The sequence below is a fragment of the Petromyzon marinus genome, chromosome 2 (genome assembly GCF_048934315.1).
Source record: "Petromyzon marinus isolate PM22_M1 ecotype Great Lakes invasive population chromosome 2, UKy_Petmar_22M1.pri1.0, whole genome shotgun sequence".
Lineage (NCBI taxonomy): Eukaryota > Metazoa > Chordata > Hyperoartia > Petromyzontiformes > Petromyzontidae > Petromyzon > Petromyzon marinus.
In genome coordinates this window covers 3,852,112-3,869,028 of record NC_133668.1, presented here as the reverse complement: position 1 = coordinate 3,869,028, position 16,917 = coordinate 3,852,112, and the positions used below count along the sequence as shown (strand labels likewise).

At 47.3% G+C, this 16,917-nt stretch overlaps 2 protein-coding genes across 5 annotated transcripts in view; one reads left to right on the top strand and one right to left on the bottom strand.

Annotated features, from left to right (window-relative positions):
* The window catches only part of MLLT6 (MLLT6, PHD finger containing), a 34,107-nt gene extending 19,447 nt beyond the window's left edge, over window positions 1-14,660 (top strand). For 3 of the 4 annotated variants that reach the window (XM_032966517.2, XM_032966508.2, XM_032966526.2), the window contains 4 exons: window positions 114-739; window positions 1,908-2,007; window positions 3,471-3,686; window positions 4,518-14,660. In XM_032966517.2, coding sequence (XP_032822408.2) covers window positions 114-739; window positions 1,908-2,007; window positions 3,471-3,686; window positions 4,518-4,562 — 987 coding nt within the window. In that variant the 3' untranslated portion in view covers window positions 4,563-14,660. The remainder of the gene's footprint in view (window positions 1-113; window positions 740-1,907; window positions 2,008-3,470; window positions 3,687-4,517) is intronic. The other variant, XM_032966534.2, reaches the window with a different exon arrangement.
* CISD3 (CDGSH iron sulfur domain 3) lies at window positions 11,077-16,440 on the bottom strand. The gene is made up of 2 exons (XM_032966548.2): window positions 16,010-16,440; window positions 11,077-11,786 (listed from the first exon to the last, which is right to left on the bottom strand). The coding sequence occupies exons 1-2, from the start codon at window positions 16,277-16,279 to the stop codon at window positions 11,595-11,597; spliced, it is 462 nt and encodes a 153-aa protein (XP_032822439.1). The 5' UTR covers window positions 16,280-16,440; the 3' UTR covers window positions 11,077-11,594.
* Between the last annotated feature and the right edge of the window lie 477 nt (window positions 16,441-16,917).

The following is a 16,917-nucleotide window of genomic DNA, read 5'->3' as shown; positions in this document are numbered from 1 at the left end:
CTTCTTAAGTCTCGTTTTAAAGTTCAAATCCATCCGCAGACTAATCGCCATGTTGTGAATGTGGCAGTGAGATGAGCCGCTCAGATTCGTTTGCTTATGCCCGCGGTCAACAGGAGTCAGGCTCGGGCACCCCGCTGTCCGTGCCAAGCAGCTCCCCTCTCCTCCCGGGCGCATCCCTCACCCCGGCCGGAGTGGCTGGCGTCCTGCACTCGCAGCAGCACTCGCTGCCTGGCGCCTCCGGCATGCTCGGTATGCAGCAGCAGAAAGGAGCAGCCATGCCCACCCTGACGCCAGCTCAAGGGGTGGCGTGCGTGCCCACGGGAATGCTCGTGCACCCTCAGGCCCCTGGCAACAGCAATTCCATACCAAGTCTGGTGGTGCAGCAGTTGCCACAGCAGCAGCAACAGGGCCTGGGGATGCAGCAGCCGCTCGGCTTGCAGCACAGCACCGTTGGGCTGCCGTCGATGCCGTCGATGAGCGTGCAGCACCAGCAGCAGCAGCAGCATCAGGGTGCCGGACTGACGGGTGTGCAGCAGCAGGTGGCAGCTGGTGTCGGCGCGATGCAAGGCGGCGCCGGCAGGATGTTAAGCGGCCTCCCCGGCAGCCAGATCTCAATCAACGGACTCGTGGGGGCACTCAACAGCGTCGTGCAGACGCCAGCGGCAGCGCCAATGGGGCAAAACTCGAGCCCCAACCACCCCACGCTGGGCCTCTCGATGCCCAGCAGTCTCGGCAACAGGTGTGGAGATGAACCCGCCCGCTGCCAACGTCCACATGCGCCCGCTCACTTATTGTTTATTTTCACTTGTCTGGCTTTTGTCTACAATTTTAACCTAATTTTGCTCTCTGCATCATCACGATATCAGAACCTTTTGGGGTTTCTCACAGAGCAGTTGCTTCAAACACTGAGTTAAAAAATGCGCGCTGCGCTCAAGGTAAATTCACAGAGCTACCTCTGAAAGCCCATCAAGTGACCTCTCCGTCCACCGAGTAGGGGGGGCAGCACATTCCCACCAATTTCTGCTTCTGAGAATATAATGTTGAAATTTAGAATTTCTAAGAAGAAAAGTTTTCATCAAATTAAATCCCAAACCCACTTTAATGTTTTTCCTTTTTTACAGTCATTGTTAAGCAGGCTGAGACCATCAACTAGTTACACTTGAGAACCTGATGTAATCACAGGTGGCTGCATGGATTCAAACCCAGAATCTCAGCAGTGCCGAATGAGGGCGCTTACCGACCCCCCTTCCTCCCGGCCACATCTAATGACATCCGGTCTTATTTTGTGATCCAAGCTATCTTTTATTTAAAAAATTTGTATTCTAATCGTCACTTTTTTATATTCATCTGATATATGACTCTCAGGCCCTTGGTCCATTGTGCAATGCAGCCAGATAGAGAGATTTCAAGTGAGGAGCAAGATTTTTAAAGGACGAAACCTAGGTGAAAAGAAACATTCATTTATGAAACAGCTGGCCACAATGGCCTCGGAAAAAACACGTCATTAATTGGGCCACTTTACTGTGTGCTTTCAAATTTTGATTTAAAGCTTTCGTGACTGCAGTAATTCATATTCTTAGCTCTTTCAGTAAAGTCACGTTGAAGGGAAACAATAAAATAATACAATATATATAAAACAATTGTTTTATATATAAAACAATTGTTTTATATATATTTGAAAGCAATTGTTTTATATATATTTTATTTATTGTTTCCCTTCAACGTGACTTTACCAAAAGAGCTAAGAATATGTGTGCTTTCACTTCCAGAGTTGTTGGCTGCCGACTTTCGTTTGCATCCTCTGCCAAATATCGACATGCTCGTGTGGCTTCCTGCTGCAGAATTGTGTCCCGTGTGCGTGTTTATTTCCGCTGGCGCACGTCTTTGACTCTCTCGTATGTTTGCAGCATCTCTGGGCTCGCCCTGCTGCAAGATCAGCAGCGCCAGATTTTGATGCACCAACAGCAATCCTTCCACCAGCTCCTGGGAGACCAGCTCTTCACGCAGGTCAGACTTCTTGGGCTGTCAGAGGTGCAGGCACCAGTAGCGTTCGCCTATTGCTGATTCGCTTGGATGCAACGATTTGTCGATCAAATATATAATAATAGGGTTTTTCCCCTTTTTTCTGGCAACAAAACTGAAAGCTTATTGCAAGGATTCATGTCTGCATTAACCACAATACTTGCAGTCAAAATGCAAACAAAAAACATACTATGATAATATATGCATTGTCCTTGAAACTGATTGGTCCACACCAAGGTACAGCTTTCTTTTGAGCCTCAACCCAATTGGTGCTCGACCAGAGGACGCCAAAATGCGTACAGCTCAAAGACAATGCACTATCAAAGTAATGAGGGCTCGGGGTGAGCATCTACATCATTAGACCTCCTTTGCCAGTACCAAAATATAAGAATAGGTTTTTCACCTAATGTATTCATATTACTTACAATGGATATCTACTCTTGGTTGGGTTATTCACAGTGAATCATTGACATTGTTACACTCGCCCTTGAGGCCACAACAACAATAACCGCCATTCGCCAAAAAGTAGCCGTGACATCACCACGGCGCTTGTGCCTTAACATTTAAGGGAATTTTCGTCCCCAAGTGTATTTTTTTTCTGTTTGCATATTTACCCCGTGCCATTTCTGAAGCAGTCGTCAAACAAAAGTTTAATCTTTCTACGTGTAATGATTTTACACAGGGCCCCTCAAGCCCCCCTCCTCCACCATGGACTGTGTGTATTGCAGCGTAATTTTCTTCTTTCGTATGGCTGACGTAGATGCAGAGCAACAACTACAATTTCACATTCAGGTGGTCAAGCCAGATAACCGCATCAGGAGCAGCGGAGTGTATCGATCGCTGTAATGTCTCCTTGGTATTTGTGGATGGGGAATTGCGTCATTATATGGTTGTACGGCCTCTATTCTGGATGACCAATCGCACACTACTGGAGAATTTAAAATGTTCCATTTGTGCATCAGGTATACGCATCTGCCATGGTTTGTGCGGATGCGATATAGAGTGGACCATGAGTGTAATAATTAACATGTGTACCGTCAATTGCATCAGAACAATAGGTCAATGCACACACCACCTTCATAATTGGAAAATTAAATACTAGCCACAGTGCAATTGAGCCCATGCAACCCAAATTACGGACCATATAATAAACCACTAGTCTGTGCTCCTTCGACGGAGGAAGGATAGCAAAACTGCACTAACTCTCTCCTGAAGCCCTGAATATATTGCCATGCGCAAGGATGGAATGAATCTGTCCAGGTAAAGCCCGTTTGTCAACCCGTTGATAGATAAGGGCCTCCCTACATCACGCGGGACATGGGGGTTATTTGACTATCCTTAACTACGCTGGTCTGTGTCAATTGGTGAAGGTTGCTTGAATAGATAACAGGAGCATAGAAGTAACAATTACTGATTTGAGTCTCCCATCCTGCATGGCCACTGGACAGGATCCTCAGCAACTGATGTACCACCTCATGCAGCAGCAGCAGCAACAGCAACAGCACCAGCAGCAGGGCCCCAGCAACGCCGCCTCTCACGAGCAGCACCTGGCAGTGGGCCCATCGTGCACGCTGCCCCCCCTGGGCGGCACCCCTGTGCCCGTCTCTGCTCCCGGCCAGGCAAACCCCTTCCTGAGTCTTCATTCTGACCAGGCTGCTCTGAAGGTGAAGCCGTCTGCACAAGCTGCTGCTGCTGCTGCTTTGCTCTTCTCCTTTGATTTGGGCTGTAAACTAGGTGGTGGCGGCGTGGTGGTGGTGGTGGCGGTGGTGGCGGCGCACGCCTGCAAACCAAACCACTTTGGTGGCGGGGTTGGTCGATCGAGCTGATTTAATCTTGTACTCTGAAATGCCAAACCTCCTGGGCTTCGATGTGGCCCAGTGATGGCAGTGTACATGCATTGACATCTTGCTGATATCTATATAAAAGGGAAATTTGTGAATGTGTGTCTGTTCGAAATGTTTAGCATACTTCCCGACATGCAACAAACTATTTGGCATGTGGGTAGCTTCCAGACTGTACACTGCAAAAGTATAAAAATAGACTTTTGTATTTTGGGAGGGGGGGGGCGCAATAATGTATATATTTTGCACGACAAGTGAGTGGTGACGTCACATCTGTGATGTCACCCACATACGGCAGCGTCATGCAGTGTGCCTGCTCCGCGTAGGCCGTGTATTAATCCAAGACAAGAATCCAAGTCTCGGGCGAAGCCGGGTAGTAAAGCTAGTTTCATGCACTGGCAGATGTGGCTTGACTTTGTCTCGATATGGTATACAGTAACAACGTGGACAGTGGCACACAGCTAATATTGGCTGGGTTTGGTTTGAAAATGCAAATATTTAAACTCTTGAAGTTTCTCCTTCACATGTACGATATCACCTGGCTGAAATATAGATTTTTTTTTCTTTAAATGTTTGTAAAAGCCCGACGGTGCATATTTGGCCCATGACCGCCCCCTGACTCTTCTGCGCTCTGCACTTTCTCGTCCACCACAGAAGCGCAGCGAGAGAGGCACCCCCGGCAGCGGCGATGGAAGCTGAAGGGTCGTCAACGCAGGGCCGGACGTGCGGAGTTTGCGCAGGGCAGCTAGCGTGAGCAGTGCAGGGGGTTGAGAAGAGGAAGAAGACGGGGCAGGGGTGGGGGATGTCGTGCTATGCTGGCATGGAGACGGCGGCGGTGGCGGCTTGCCCTCGTCGCACGGCCGTTGAGATCACTGATTACTTGAGCTGAGCCTGGAGAAACTGAACTCAATTGGGGGAGCACACCGAGCGGCATCGACAAGACACCAAAAATGTACCTACCTCCTCTGGCACGGTCTCGGCAACGGCTGCTCTGCACGCCTGCCACTCCACTTTTTCACTGCTCTTATGGTGCGTGAGGATGAGTGGGAGGCAAGCTTTTGAGTGGTATTATATATATTTTTTACAATTCCCAGAATGTATAAATATTTAGCGAGTGCCCACTAGGTTTAACTTAATGTGGGAAAATTGCTTGGATTTTTGCAAAAAAGGATTGTGGATAGTAGGACTAGCATTCGCCCGTCTTGGCCCAGGATATGGCGGAGCTGACGAGACCACGTTTATAGAAAAAGTAAAGTTTATTTGTTTTTATGAACTTGATAATTTTATTTATGTTTTTCGTATTGAAATGGACACGTGTGTGCTTTGGGGGCCCACATTGGCATTTTATTTTGCAAATGGTCTATCCGTCACGAGGGGGGGGGGGCTACTGTGTTGTAGATCTTAAGTCACAGAAATTTATGGACAAGGACTCAAACCCAGGAGAATCATCCCTGCCAGTGCCCCCCCCACCCCCCTCCCTATATCCACTGCACAATTCACCAATGAGAGGCCAGCGTATTGTGGCCCCTGATGCACATCGACACCTCCCTTGCACGCATCATCTTGACCGAGCCGTACAGGGATGTATTCGGTCCTGGAAGCAGACAATTAAATCGGCCGAGAAGCTGCTACTACGGTAATTTGTGTGCAGGCACAGGTTCCCTTCACGCCAGGCACAATGCCACAATTTGCGAGTCCTGGTCACGGCGAGTTTGTGCCGTTGGGGTTCATGCTGCCAGCAGTTGCTGGACTTGGGGGGCAGCATCTGTCCCCAGCAGCAGAGAGCGTGGTCGCCGCAATCTGGACATGTGGGTCAAGCCACGAGACGCGGTATTCGTTGAAGCAGAACTGCGCCGTTCCCAAACCTGGGCCGCATTGCCAATTCTGCACCACGCTGAAATTGGCGGCCAGGCTGTTGGCATACGGCTCTCTCGGGCAGTGGTTTTTGCCTGTCGCGAACACCACGACCGAGTTTCCAAGCCGTGCGCATTCGCAGTGAGTGAACTCTTGCTGCCACACGCACGACGGTCGCTCATGAGCAAGCCCGAGTCGAGCCCCCATGCACGTTCCCAGGCCTCTCTCTGTCCCTGAGAGGCTGCTTGCATGCCGTGTAGCATTAACTGAAGTCTGTGCACTGTGCACAAACACTGGATGTGGCCACAGGAGTCGTCACAAGCGAAAAGGTGCGAGGGGAAAGTTAAAAGTGCAGGGACCCACATGCCTGGCCTTGTTTCTCTCCTCTTCATTTTGTAAAACTCCGACCCGAATGACATTGCTGCCACCACCCGTGCCCGTTTTGCGCCTGCATCGCTGCTCGTCTTCGAAGCCGCTCGCCCCCCGCCCTCGCGCGCGACAGTTTTAGACCAATGGTAGCAAATACCTTATAGTTGTGCCTCGCAGAAAATCAGGTTTTTAGCACTACTAGATCTTTTATAAAGAAAGCTAAATTATACGTATTAAAAAATGAGATTATTGCAAACGCAATGGGGGTGTGTAAAGAGAGAAGGTGGGGTGCTAGCCGACACGCGCCTTAGACCTCGAGGCCCTGCATTGCGTGCGGTGCGGTGAAGGCACGAGTGGCCGTTTGGGGATCGAGGGCCCCTCCCCATGTGCTTTGGGCCTCAACGTTGATCATTGCGGCTGAGGTTTGATGGTGTCACTTTTTACCCATTTTTGCCCAGCAATGATCTCCCCGAGGTCTCCACAGACAGACGCGTTCATCTTCAGGTATTGTTTTTATGAAATGTTTCCATGTTTACACTATTTTTGTTTTCCTCAAAGTGTAAAGGCGGGGGGGGGGGGGCATTAGATCTTGCCCGTATCGTGAGGGCCTCGTCAGCTGACCCAGGTGCCTCTCTCATTCAACCCAAGACGTTGGCTCTTGAACTCTATAAACTCCGTCTGCCATTGATGTTATTATGGCAGGAGCTCGCCCAGCATGGGATCTCCATGCCTAGGATACTTGTTTTTTTTTTAATATCCACCTTTTGCTATTCTTGAAAGAACTTTTTCATGAGTGATTAATTTGTGGTGCCAGTAATGTATACGTTATTGTATGTATACCTTTTTTCTAATGCACGAAACTACGCGTGATTGCACGTGTAACTACCACCACCTGTTTACAGTATGGACATGATGTGCAGTCGAAGCTGGCGGTGGGCAGTTTTGCACCCTGGCTTCTCCATCTGCAGATTTTGGCGACGGAGCTAAAATGATTGGCCATTGTTCCAGCTGTCGTCCTGGGGATTGCACATCGATCTTTTAACACGTAAATTCAACCCCATCTCTAATTTTAACTGTATGTGGAAAATGCATTCACAGTTAGTGATCGCCAATATTTGATAGTCGGTGCATAACATTCATGGAATAGAACTGATTCTTATGCTTGCGGTGCATGCATCAATTTGTCATTTGAGAATTGGTTATTTACAATTCGTGCAACTTGAATGAAATTAATAGCAAATATTTCTACCTATGAAATGAACAAACGTGCACAATTGGGAGAAAAATTAGTGCTGAGGTGGTGAAAATTAAGTTCTTTAAATTTCTGCCTCAAGATCTGACAACCATAATGAATATCTTGGCTCCTTAATATCCTGGAGGAACTGGGTTATTGCTGGAGCAAAATTTGCTTTCTTGTTACATGCTGAAAATGGTTCTCCGTACCTCGTGATGACTCGTGTGTTTCGGACTGATTTTGTTGGAGACTGATTTGCATTTGCCATCAAACTGGTGTAACGCAAAAAAAACAATCCGTGATCTTGTATGAACCACTTAAGAAATTTACAACAGCCAGTGTAGCGACAAACACCCATACAGTTATTCAACACATTTTGGTTCAGAAATGAGCAACAACATAGCTACTTTCAAACAAATTATCCGGATGGGAAATTAGCCTGAGAACATCATGAACCAGCCCATACCCCATTCTCCGACTATCTCCAGGATTTTCACTGCCCATGTCAGGAAATTATTTAAATCTGTTATTGTGTTATCTTTGTACATTTAAATGCACTGGCCACATCTCACTTGGGGCGCTCTGCAAACTGCCCAACAAAGGCCACGCTCTCAACTGCTTCCTCCGCCCCATAATACAAAAAAGAGCACAGGCCTTTAGCCGCCCTGCGCACAAACTTGCATGGGTTTTTATCAGAACTGTACTGTGGGAATAATAGTTCTTCGGGGAGGCAGCTCGGTGGCATGTTCCTACGAGCCTCTGAAACGTTCTGCTCAGGGACGCGAGCGAAACGCATGTGGACGTGCCCGTGTCCATACGTGCCGCTGTGCCATCGGGGCACCGTTTAGCCCGTTGCCTTACCAACACTGAAGCACTACACACGTATGCACTAGCAATGACAAGCATGGCCATCGAACTTGAAATGCGCGCAATGAAAGGGTCGCATTGTGGCGGGCTCCTTGAGACGTCTCCACAATCGATCTTACATTCAGTACTTTTGTGCGGGCTCCTCCAGAAAACTTCGTGATGCCCTCTTCATTTTATTTTGATTAGGGTTTTGTTCACGAAGATTCCTCCACGATGCATCTTCCATGCCACTCTTTGGTGAGGGGCCTCCAAAAGGCCGTTGGTGCGACCGCTTCTGGAAGCTCCTCCATTCTCTTCGAGGCTCTTCTTTACGCAGCGTCTCTGTTCGAAAGGTCGATCATCTCCGTGGCGAAAGAGCGAAACGTCAACGTCGTGCACGTGTCATGTCGCGCCAACATGAGTAATGGGCATGTTGTGTTGTAGCGCTACGCAGTTGAAAATATTCCTGTAGGGGGTTTGCTGAGCACTGGCCCGGCCCCTGGTCTTAGCCCGTGCATGTCGCGATGGGGAAGGAGTGGGGGGCACGATGGTGGCACGCCTGCCTCCTGCTCAACACGCAATGGGGTTCTGCATATTAACTCACGTTTTCATTTCATTTTGTACGTTGAAGAGGCCCGGCAGATGTGTTTGTATTTCTAATTTATTTCTACACGTTTTCCTGTGAAACAGTCTGGTTTGTAGGATGTACAGTGGGTGATTTTTCTTCCCAGTTGCGTAATAATGTGTACAATTTTTGTACAAATTTGTACCTGATACTTCCTAAAGTGTAAATGGGTAATTAAATGTCTTTTGCAGTTTAATATTTTTTTACATATTTTTGTGCTAATCAAATTTTTTGAAGAATTAAATGACATGAAAGTTGTAAAAATGACATCAGCAATGAATTCCGGCTTGCGAGGATGGCGCCCGTCTGAATGAACCTCGTGAGGTTTTAAACTCGCCTGGACACTGCACTAAACTGTCTGTGCTTGTGCTTGTGCCTGTAGGATCTAGGTTTGCTCTGTCCAACCGTAACTGGCTATTTACCTGGGGCTGTATCAGCTGGTATTGAGGATTTACAGGTATCTTGTAATTGCTCAATTTATTTACAATCGGGAAATAGATTGGAGAGGTCTTCAACCTCTAGTGGATGGATCATTGGATTTATCCAGGAAAGCCTTGTCAATAAATACTTTTGAGGAAGTTCCTAAAATTGTAAACTAGTGCTTAAACAAACCCCACTTGTATGAGGACAACAGAATGGTTCATGAACCTTCCTGCTGTACCATCATGTGGTTGAATTGCACTCCGAGCTTTGGGAGTTTCGCTAATCTACATGGTTCTTGCCTTAAGGAATGCACCACCACACCACTTAATTTGGGTGGACCACATTCTTTGTTTACAATGCGAGTTCATGGCCAACACTTACATCCAGTGTTTCCAGCAACCAGGCTCCACCCCAGTGCATTGTGTGCAAAACTCGATTTGTCAATGACAAGATGTGTAAATATGAAGTGTGGATATGCTATCAAGTGGTGACTAGAATTTGAGAACTCAATTAGACATTAATAATTATAAACCGATAACGACTGTCTAGGAAGGGAATGCTTTGTCCAACACTTCCTACAGCAGAGTTGGGGAAACTTTCCCCACCTCTGGAAAGGCACACATTACACACCTCTGTCACTTGCAATAAGTGACTGCACTAAAATTAGCAGTTTAACCAACTTTGAAAGTGGTTCTCCAGATAGTGTCCGATCAGTTTGCATAAGATGTCTTGCAGCAACAAATACTGTTTTTGCGCCGTCTGAAACGATAGGGTTGGTTGTTGCTGCTGGGCAGAGTCCCAAAACCTGCCTTTGCACAATCCCTCCTGACAACCCAGCTGATGGAGGGGGGGGGCAGCTTCACTTGAATTGATTAAACGCAGTGTCACCAGCAAGGACGTGGACATCATCAACCCTGCAATGTGACACCAAGCCCTGCATTCCATTCTCTCAATGCAACTTCCCCAAGCCGATTCACTGCTCTGCCTTCAAGCCTGCATATGTACAAGCTTGTTCAATTTCACATGTGAGAAGGCGTTCATGTGCACACAGTTGTCCATTTACAATCGAGATTCTCCTGTGAATTCCTGCTTGATACGTTTCAAGTTTTATGCATCGTGCTTAAATTTGTGAAAGTTAGGCATGTGGCGTTTTGACAAGGTGTGGGTAAATTTTAGGGTAGTCATATCACTGGCAATGTGATATTTCATGGTGCAAAATATTGCTTCCCAAATTTGGAAAAAGCCAATTACTTCCCTTCCACTCTAGAACAAGGGTGGGGTGCATTCCTTACTGCAGATCAAACAGGACTCGGGGAATATCTTGGGTCGGCGCACCACATTACCATATACACACCTTGATCACATCTCTGAACACGAGGCTCTTGCAAGTGACACAAGTGATTCAGTGCACTAAAGTTAACGTTTCCAACAGTATGCTCATCTAGTATTGAATTAGGGATGCAGAAATACCTCCAGTGGATATTGTGGTAGGGCTCACGTGGCTGTGGGCCATATGAAATTAAGTCGAGACCACGGGTAGCAGGTTCGCCTGTCGTAGAGGGCAAATTGCATGGAAACTTCCAATTAGATCACAAGTAAAATTAGTACAAGGTTTAACACCTTGGTGAGTTATAACTCCACTTCACCACTGCTGTGCCATATTATCTTTGGTCATGCCTTAATTTCCCAGTGTTTCATGGTCTGGAGTAATACAGCTGTTGCAGACCACTGGTTTTTGTCAGTCTCCATGGCGATATGGTACAGAGGTCACATGGGCTCCGTGTTGATTAGTCGTTTAATCAGTGAAAATGCACAGCTTGCGTCCATGCATCCCATTGTTGTCCCACAGACACTACCCACACTTCCATTGAAGATTTTTATTGTGACTTCTATAAACAACATTCACACAAATCAAGTAAATGATTATTTAATGTGCCAAGACAGGATAAAATAATACTATCACAATGGACAAATGGGTCCAGAGTGAGCACATTTGACTAGACTGAGGTTTTAATTTTGAGGTGAGTTTGGTGAGTTTTTTTTTTACATTTGCATTAACATAACGATTTTGTGTCAGAAGTGGCAGCTGGTGGACATTGAGTCATGGAAGCCTGGGGAAGGGGGGTGTATGCAGTTTATAATCTGAGCAGGAAAGTATCATCGAGGTATTATTACGCTGCTTTTTCAGTAGCGAGCCCCAGCCCCCACTGGCTCTAAATGAGGATCCACCACTGGGTGTTGTTTGGGCCGTGTCAGTGTCACAGCAGGTGATGGACAATGGCATAACCACCAGGTGGCACTTGAGGGCCCTGTTGTCGGCGAGGCTCTTGTGCCCCCTGTGCAGCTGACAGGAGCAGCATGCGCCACCCAGAAGCCTGTCTCATTGCAAGGGAGGACTCTCGGATGGCGCCGTGCCGATCTTTTTGTGCGAACCATCACAGAAGGGTGGCTTGCCTGTCTGCTTGCACAGACAGAGCCACGCGATGCCACTCTCTGGAACCTTGAAGAGCACGGGCCACTTCTTGGATTCCCCCTTCCATCGGGCCTTGAAGTGAGAGCCATCGCAGAACGGCTTTGGGATGGGGGAGAAGGGAGAGTCAGAAAACGTGAAAGTTAGACTCGGCTGGGTCAGCGACCAAGATATTTCCCTGCTTGGCACACATGCAGTACCTGTCTTGCTGTGGCTACTTGTCACGTGATCCCTCCCAGATTTTTTTTTGCTCCCAATCACCCAGAAAATATTCGGTGATGTATTAAAACCCTTCCATGAAAACAAGCTTGACTTTGCATCTTAAAACCAGTGATACAAATTATGCAAATTGGCACAAACTAAATCACCAGTGTTGTGCAGAAGCCAAGGCATCAGTGGTGACCCCTTGACCATATCGGCTAAGGGATCGACTGATGTAATGTCCCTCACAAATATATATATTTTTATGATTCATAAAACTCCGTCTATTCCTCGCTGCGTTGAGGTGGGTTGCACACCTACATGCTTGTTAGTCTTTTACTCCATGCAGAAAGGGTACAGCAGTGATTATCTCGGAGCCGAGCGACCCAGTTCAATTTCCAGCTTTGGCTATCACCGGGGGTGAGTGATATCTGAACTGGTCCCACTCCACCTCCCCCAACCCACGTGAAATACGGTCAAATAATGCTGACGATCTGCCCAGTGGTGGGGGCCTCATCCAGCAGTGGATTGAGAAAAGGGCTGTACATGTAAATACATCACGTAGATATGCATTCAGTTTGACAGATATAATTAATGTGAGTAATGGCAAAAGTCCATGGTTTGCTGCGACTGGTGGTTGACACCTAGAAAACATTAACGGTCTTAGATTCGCAGACCAGAAGGCATTGTCATGTCCATTGGAAAGTAACTACAGCAAACGTTAGAACTTGATAAGTCAGATACATGAAGAGAAAAAAGCAAAAGTCATATGCAACAAGAAATGGGTTTTGCCGCGAGTCTAGGACCCAGGTGTTTATGCCTAAATGTTCACCTTTTGACAATCACCGACATAGGCGGTAAATCAACTTAATCATTTGACACGTGAATGGAGAAGATTAATAAACTGCCGCTGTGAGGTGCACGATGCCTTTGTTTCGTTTGCATATGCCTAGCACCAACACTGATTCATGGGAATGGATACACGTGATACTACCTTGAATAAAGAGCAAGGTTTCAAATGCCTTTCCGGTAACATGTGATACTCATACCACAATGATGCATGCAGGCAACTGCGATTTGTAAGTGGAATGTGGGAATCTGTGGGACTGCTGTCAAAGGATTAAGGTCATTCTCGACCAACCGTTCCCCAAAAATCATCATGGGTTTCTAATTTTTATTCAGCCCAGCCAGTCACGTTAAGTTCCACAGGGATCGGTATTATCACGTTTGTTCAACATTTACATTACGCCACGGAAAGATCTGATCAAAGGACATGGACTTTCTGTTCACCAATGTGCTTATGACACTTTAAATCTGGTACAAGCAGGACTTTACTACCCTTCCCGCTTGTCTGTTGGATATCGACAGTTGGATGTCTGACAAGTGGCTGAAACCCGGACAAAGCAATATTTGCTGGTTGGACAGGAGTCTAAACTTGTTAACGTGCCTCATGACGGCATCTTTAACTGTCAATTGAATGACACCCCAACTCGTATATAGGACTCGAGTGGCTTGGTGTTGGATAATAATCAATCTACTGCTGTTTCTGCTCCACTTATAGAAAATAAAAAAAAATATCAAACCATTCCTCTCGGACTGAGATCGTGCTATCGTTCCGACTTCCCTTTATAACGTCTTGACTGGCAATGCCCTGTACGTGAGTCTTCAACGGTGTCGAGATAAGACGACTCCAGGGCATTCTGAACGCCTCTGTGCAACGTTTGACCCATCCTTCTTGTTGGGACCCAACCTCCTAAACTTTACTGGACCTACACTTGCTTCCAATTGAGCTCTGTGCACGATTCAAATTATCGTTCCTAATTTACAAAGCCATCTTTCAGCAATAGCCTCAACACTTGACCGGTAAACTGTGCAGCTTTAAAACCCTTGTAAGGAGTTTGAGGTCATCACGCACCATGCTCCTCTCGTCAGCCATGCTTTCGGCAAAAAACGTTCCGGAGCTTGGCCTTTTTCGGTCCTTGGTCCTCAGATTTGGAATTCTCTTAACCTGTAGAACTGCCTCAGTTTAACACGTAGGCTTTCGCGACCAATATCCATACGAGGTTTTATTTTACGTTAGATCACGTAAATATTCCCCCCCCCCCCACTTTGCGCAACGCAGAAGTGTGATCACCACATCTACGCCTATATATAAGGAACGAAACAAGGTGGACTTCACAAATCTGGCTGTCGCCTGATGAAGCTAGTTGTGATTACTGGCGAAACGTCGTACTCGGTTTGTAAATGCTGTGGCTTGGCTCTCCAACACACCGGTGTGCTGTACTAGTGACGAATTGGCCACGTTCTGTTTACGTGACAATCCTTACTAGTTGGCTGTGTCAGGTGGTGGCGGGTTTTAACGACACATTTACACGATCTAACCCAAAAAAACTGTCTACAGTTTCTCCCATTTAGAAATTTAAAGAAATATTTACATAACAGGTTTTTTTGGGTTAGATCGCGTAAATATATATTTTTGGGTTAGATCCAATTCATAATAAAGGGTTAGACCTGTCTTATGAATTATATCGGTCACGAAAGCCTACTTGTTAAACTGACCAACTTCTTTCCTAGGATGTTCAAGGTAAATTGATGTTTAACATGTAGGCTTTCGCGACCAACATTCCTCATAATAAATGTTTTTGGGTTAGATCGCGTTATTTATAAATGTGTGTGATACATGTTACTACTGCACGGCGCTTTCGAGGCGCTCCGTTGGGTCGCCTTGGACAAACGGAAAAGGATCATTACCTAAATAAACACGTGTCGAACTTTGCACTGCAAACACAAGAAGCGCTTCAACTCTCGGAAAGCGTCGGTGTGTCGCGACTGCGGTGGAGGTTTTAATTTGAAAATCCCAAACTTACACAGTTTTTTGAGGAGTTGCAGTCGGCGAAGAGCAGTGTGGAAACACTGCAGGCGCTGTCCTACGTTGGACTTTTTATCGCACCCTACGTTAACCCTCCGTGATCGTGGGAGGTGCGGGCGGCGAGTACAGCAACTGCGGTGTTGCACGCTCTCGACTCTTCAAGAAGCCACTGTGACCTTGAAAAGTCGCCGTACGTATGCATGGAACAACGTGGAACAGCCGCGCAAGGACTGACTGTGCATTAAAACAAAATTAAGTGGACACCTTGTGTTCTTCTTCTTCTTCAGGCCAAAAAAGCCCATGTTTTTTTTATGAACACAAAGCTAAACGTGTGTGTGTTGTATTGTTAGTTGCGAAGAGTCTGGAAGCTCGGACTTGAGGGCGAAATGAGGGCGAAATGTGGGCGAGTTCGAACTCTCAACTTGCCCCCCCCCATACGACGCCCCGGTCACACTGTTTAGGCGATTGCGAAATTTTCCAAAGCAGTGCTATACATATTCTTGGTTCTTTCAATTCTGGCGAATTGCTTGATGATGCTGGATGTATTTACCAGCGAAATGTCGTACTCAAACTGTAAATATGGATTAACTCTTCAACACACCGGTGGGCTGAAGTAGTGAATTATTTGTCTTTTGTCAACGTGACACTTTTTTGCTGATTGGCCGTGTCGGGTGGTGGAGGGTTACGACACATTTATAAATAAACGCGATCTAACCCAAAAACCTTTATTATGAATAATATTGGTCGCGAAAGCCTACGTGTTAAACTCTTTCGGTAAAGTCACCGAATGAACCAAGAATATGAATCCCTGCAGTCACGAAAGTTTTAAATCAAAATTCAGTGCTATACAATTGTGGTTTTTTTGGTGTCTCAATGTACCCGAAATAATTATCCCCCCCCCCCTTTTTCTTTGGTTATAAAGCAAAATGTTACGTTAGTGGGATGTTGGGGAACATGTTAAACACACTTGGTGGCTATTCCTACGTACACGCTCATCGACGCGAACATTTGTAAAAGGTTAACATACGATCGAACAAGTTATCTAAATTTTTTTGACGCACACACCTTTCAGTATCCGTTCCTGACACGATACGAGGATTTGGCGTCCTAAGGAGGGAGGGCACGAACATTCACGCGGGGGTCGCCCATTGTCCCACACCACCTAGGGCCCGGCCACGTTGGTTGACCCCTTGCAAAAAGTTCCCGCCCGTGCGATCCCAGCCCTCCCCCACACACACACACAACCCCGCCGTACCTGATTGCCACTGAAGCCACAAGCGCACCACAAGTGCCTCTTGCCGGGTTTACCCTCCAGGCGAAACGGCTTGAAGGCGACGGGCGCCGCCTGTTCCCCCCCGGGAGAATCTGCCCCGGCGGCGGCAGCGGCAGCAGCTTTGGCGGTGCCCTCGGCAGCGCCTCCGGCCGCCTCCCCGGCGCTCGCCCAGCGCGCTGAGGCGCCCGGAGACCACGAGGGGGGTCGCGCCCAGCGACCGATTCCCGCCAATAACTGCGCCCGTCCGATCATGACCGCCGCGAGGTATTTTTTCTGGAGCTCCCAGATACGATGTTGACGTCTCGCTCTACGAGACAAAGCGTGCGTGCGTGCGTGCTGCGTACTGCGTGCTTGCTGCGTGCTTGCTGCGTGCGTGCTGCGTGCGTGGAGCGGCGACTGTCGAGAATTCGCGCGCGGATTCCCTTTTATGGTCGGAGCGCTTTCCCTGACGTCACTCGCGCGGTGGGGGGGGGGCGCGCCGGGAGCCAATCACGGACGTGCGAATGAGGCCCCCCCACTCCCCCCGCCCCTCAGGGGAGGCAAATACCGCGTGCAATTAACGTTCCACGTTCGTTAATGCTGTACTGGGGATCATTTTAACAAAAACCTCCGGTGTAGCCTTCAATTTAAGCTACAGTATACGTGAGGTTTTTTTTTTACTCAGCCAATATGAAAAGTTCAACTGTGTTTTTTCAAACGTTTCACCGAATCCGAACTTTTAAAACACATTTTAACCCATTGAACCGTAAACCTGTTCTAACGGTTTTCGGTACACCCGGAAACCAATACTGTAGTTTATATTAGGGCTGAACGATTAATCGATTTGAAATCGAAATCACAATTTGAGACAATACGATTAGCAAATCGCAAAGGCTGCGATTTTTTTAGAT

What these genes read in the sequence shown, in the direction of transcription:
- CISD3 (XM_032966548.2), bottom strand. Translation starts at nt 16,279, where the DNA reads ATGATCGGACGGGCGCAGTTATTGGCGGGAATCGGTCGCTGGGCGCGA. An exon ending in GTGGCTTCAGTGGCAATCAG is followed by an intron (nt 11,787 to 16,009) that starts GTACGGCGGGGT and finishes CCCATCCCAAAG; the next exon opens with CCGTTCTGCGATGGCTCTCA.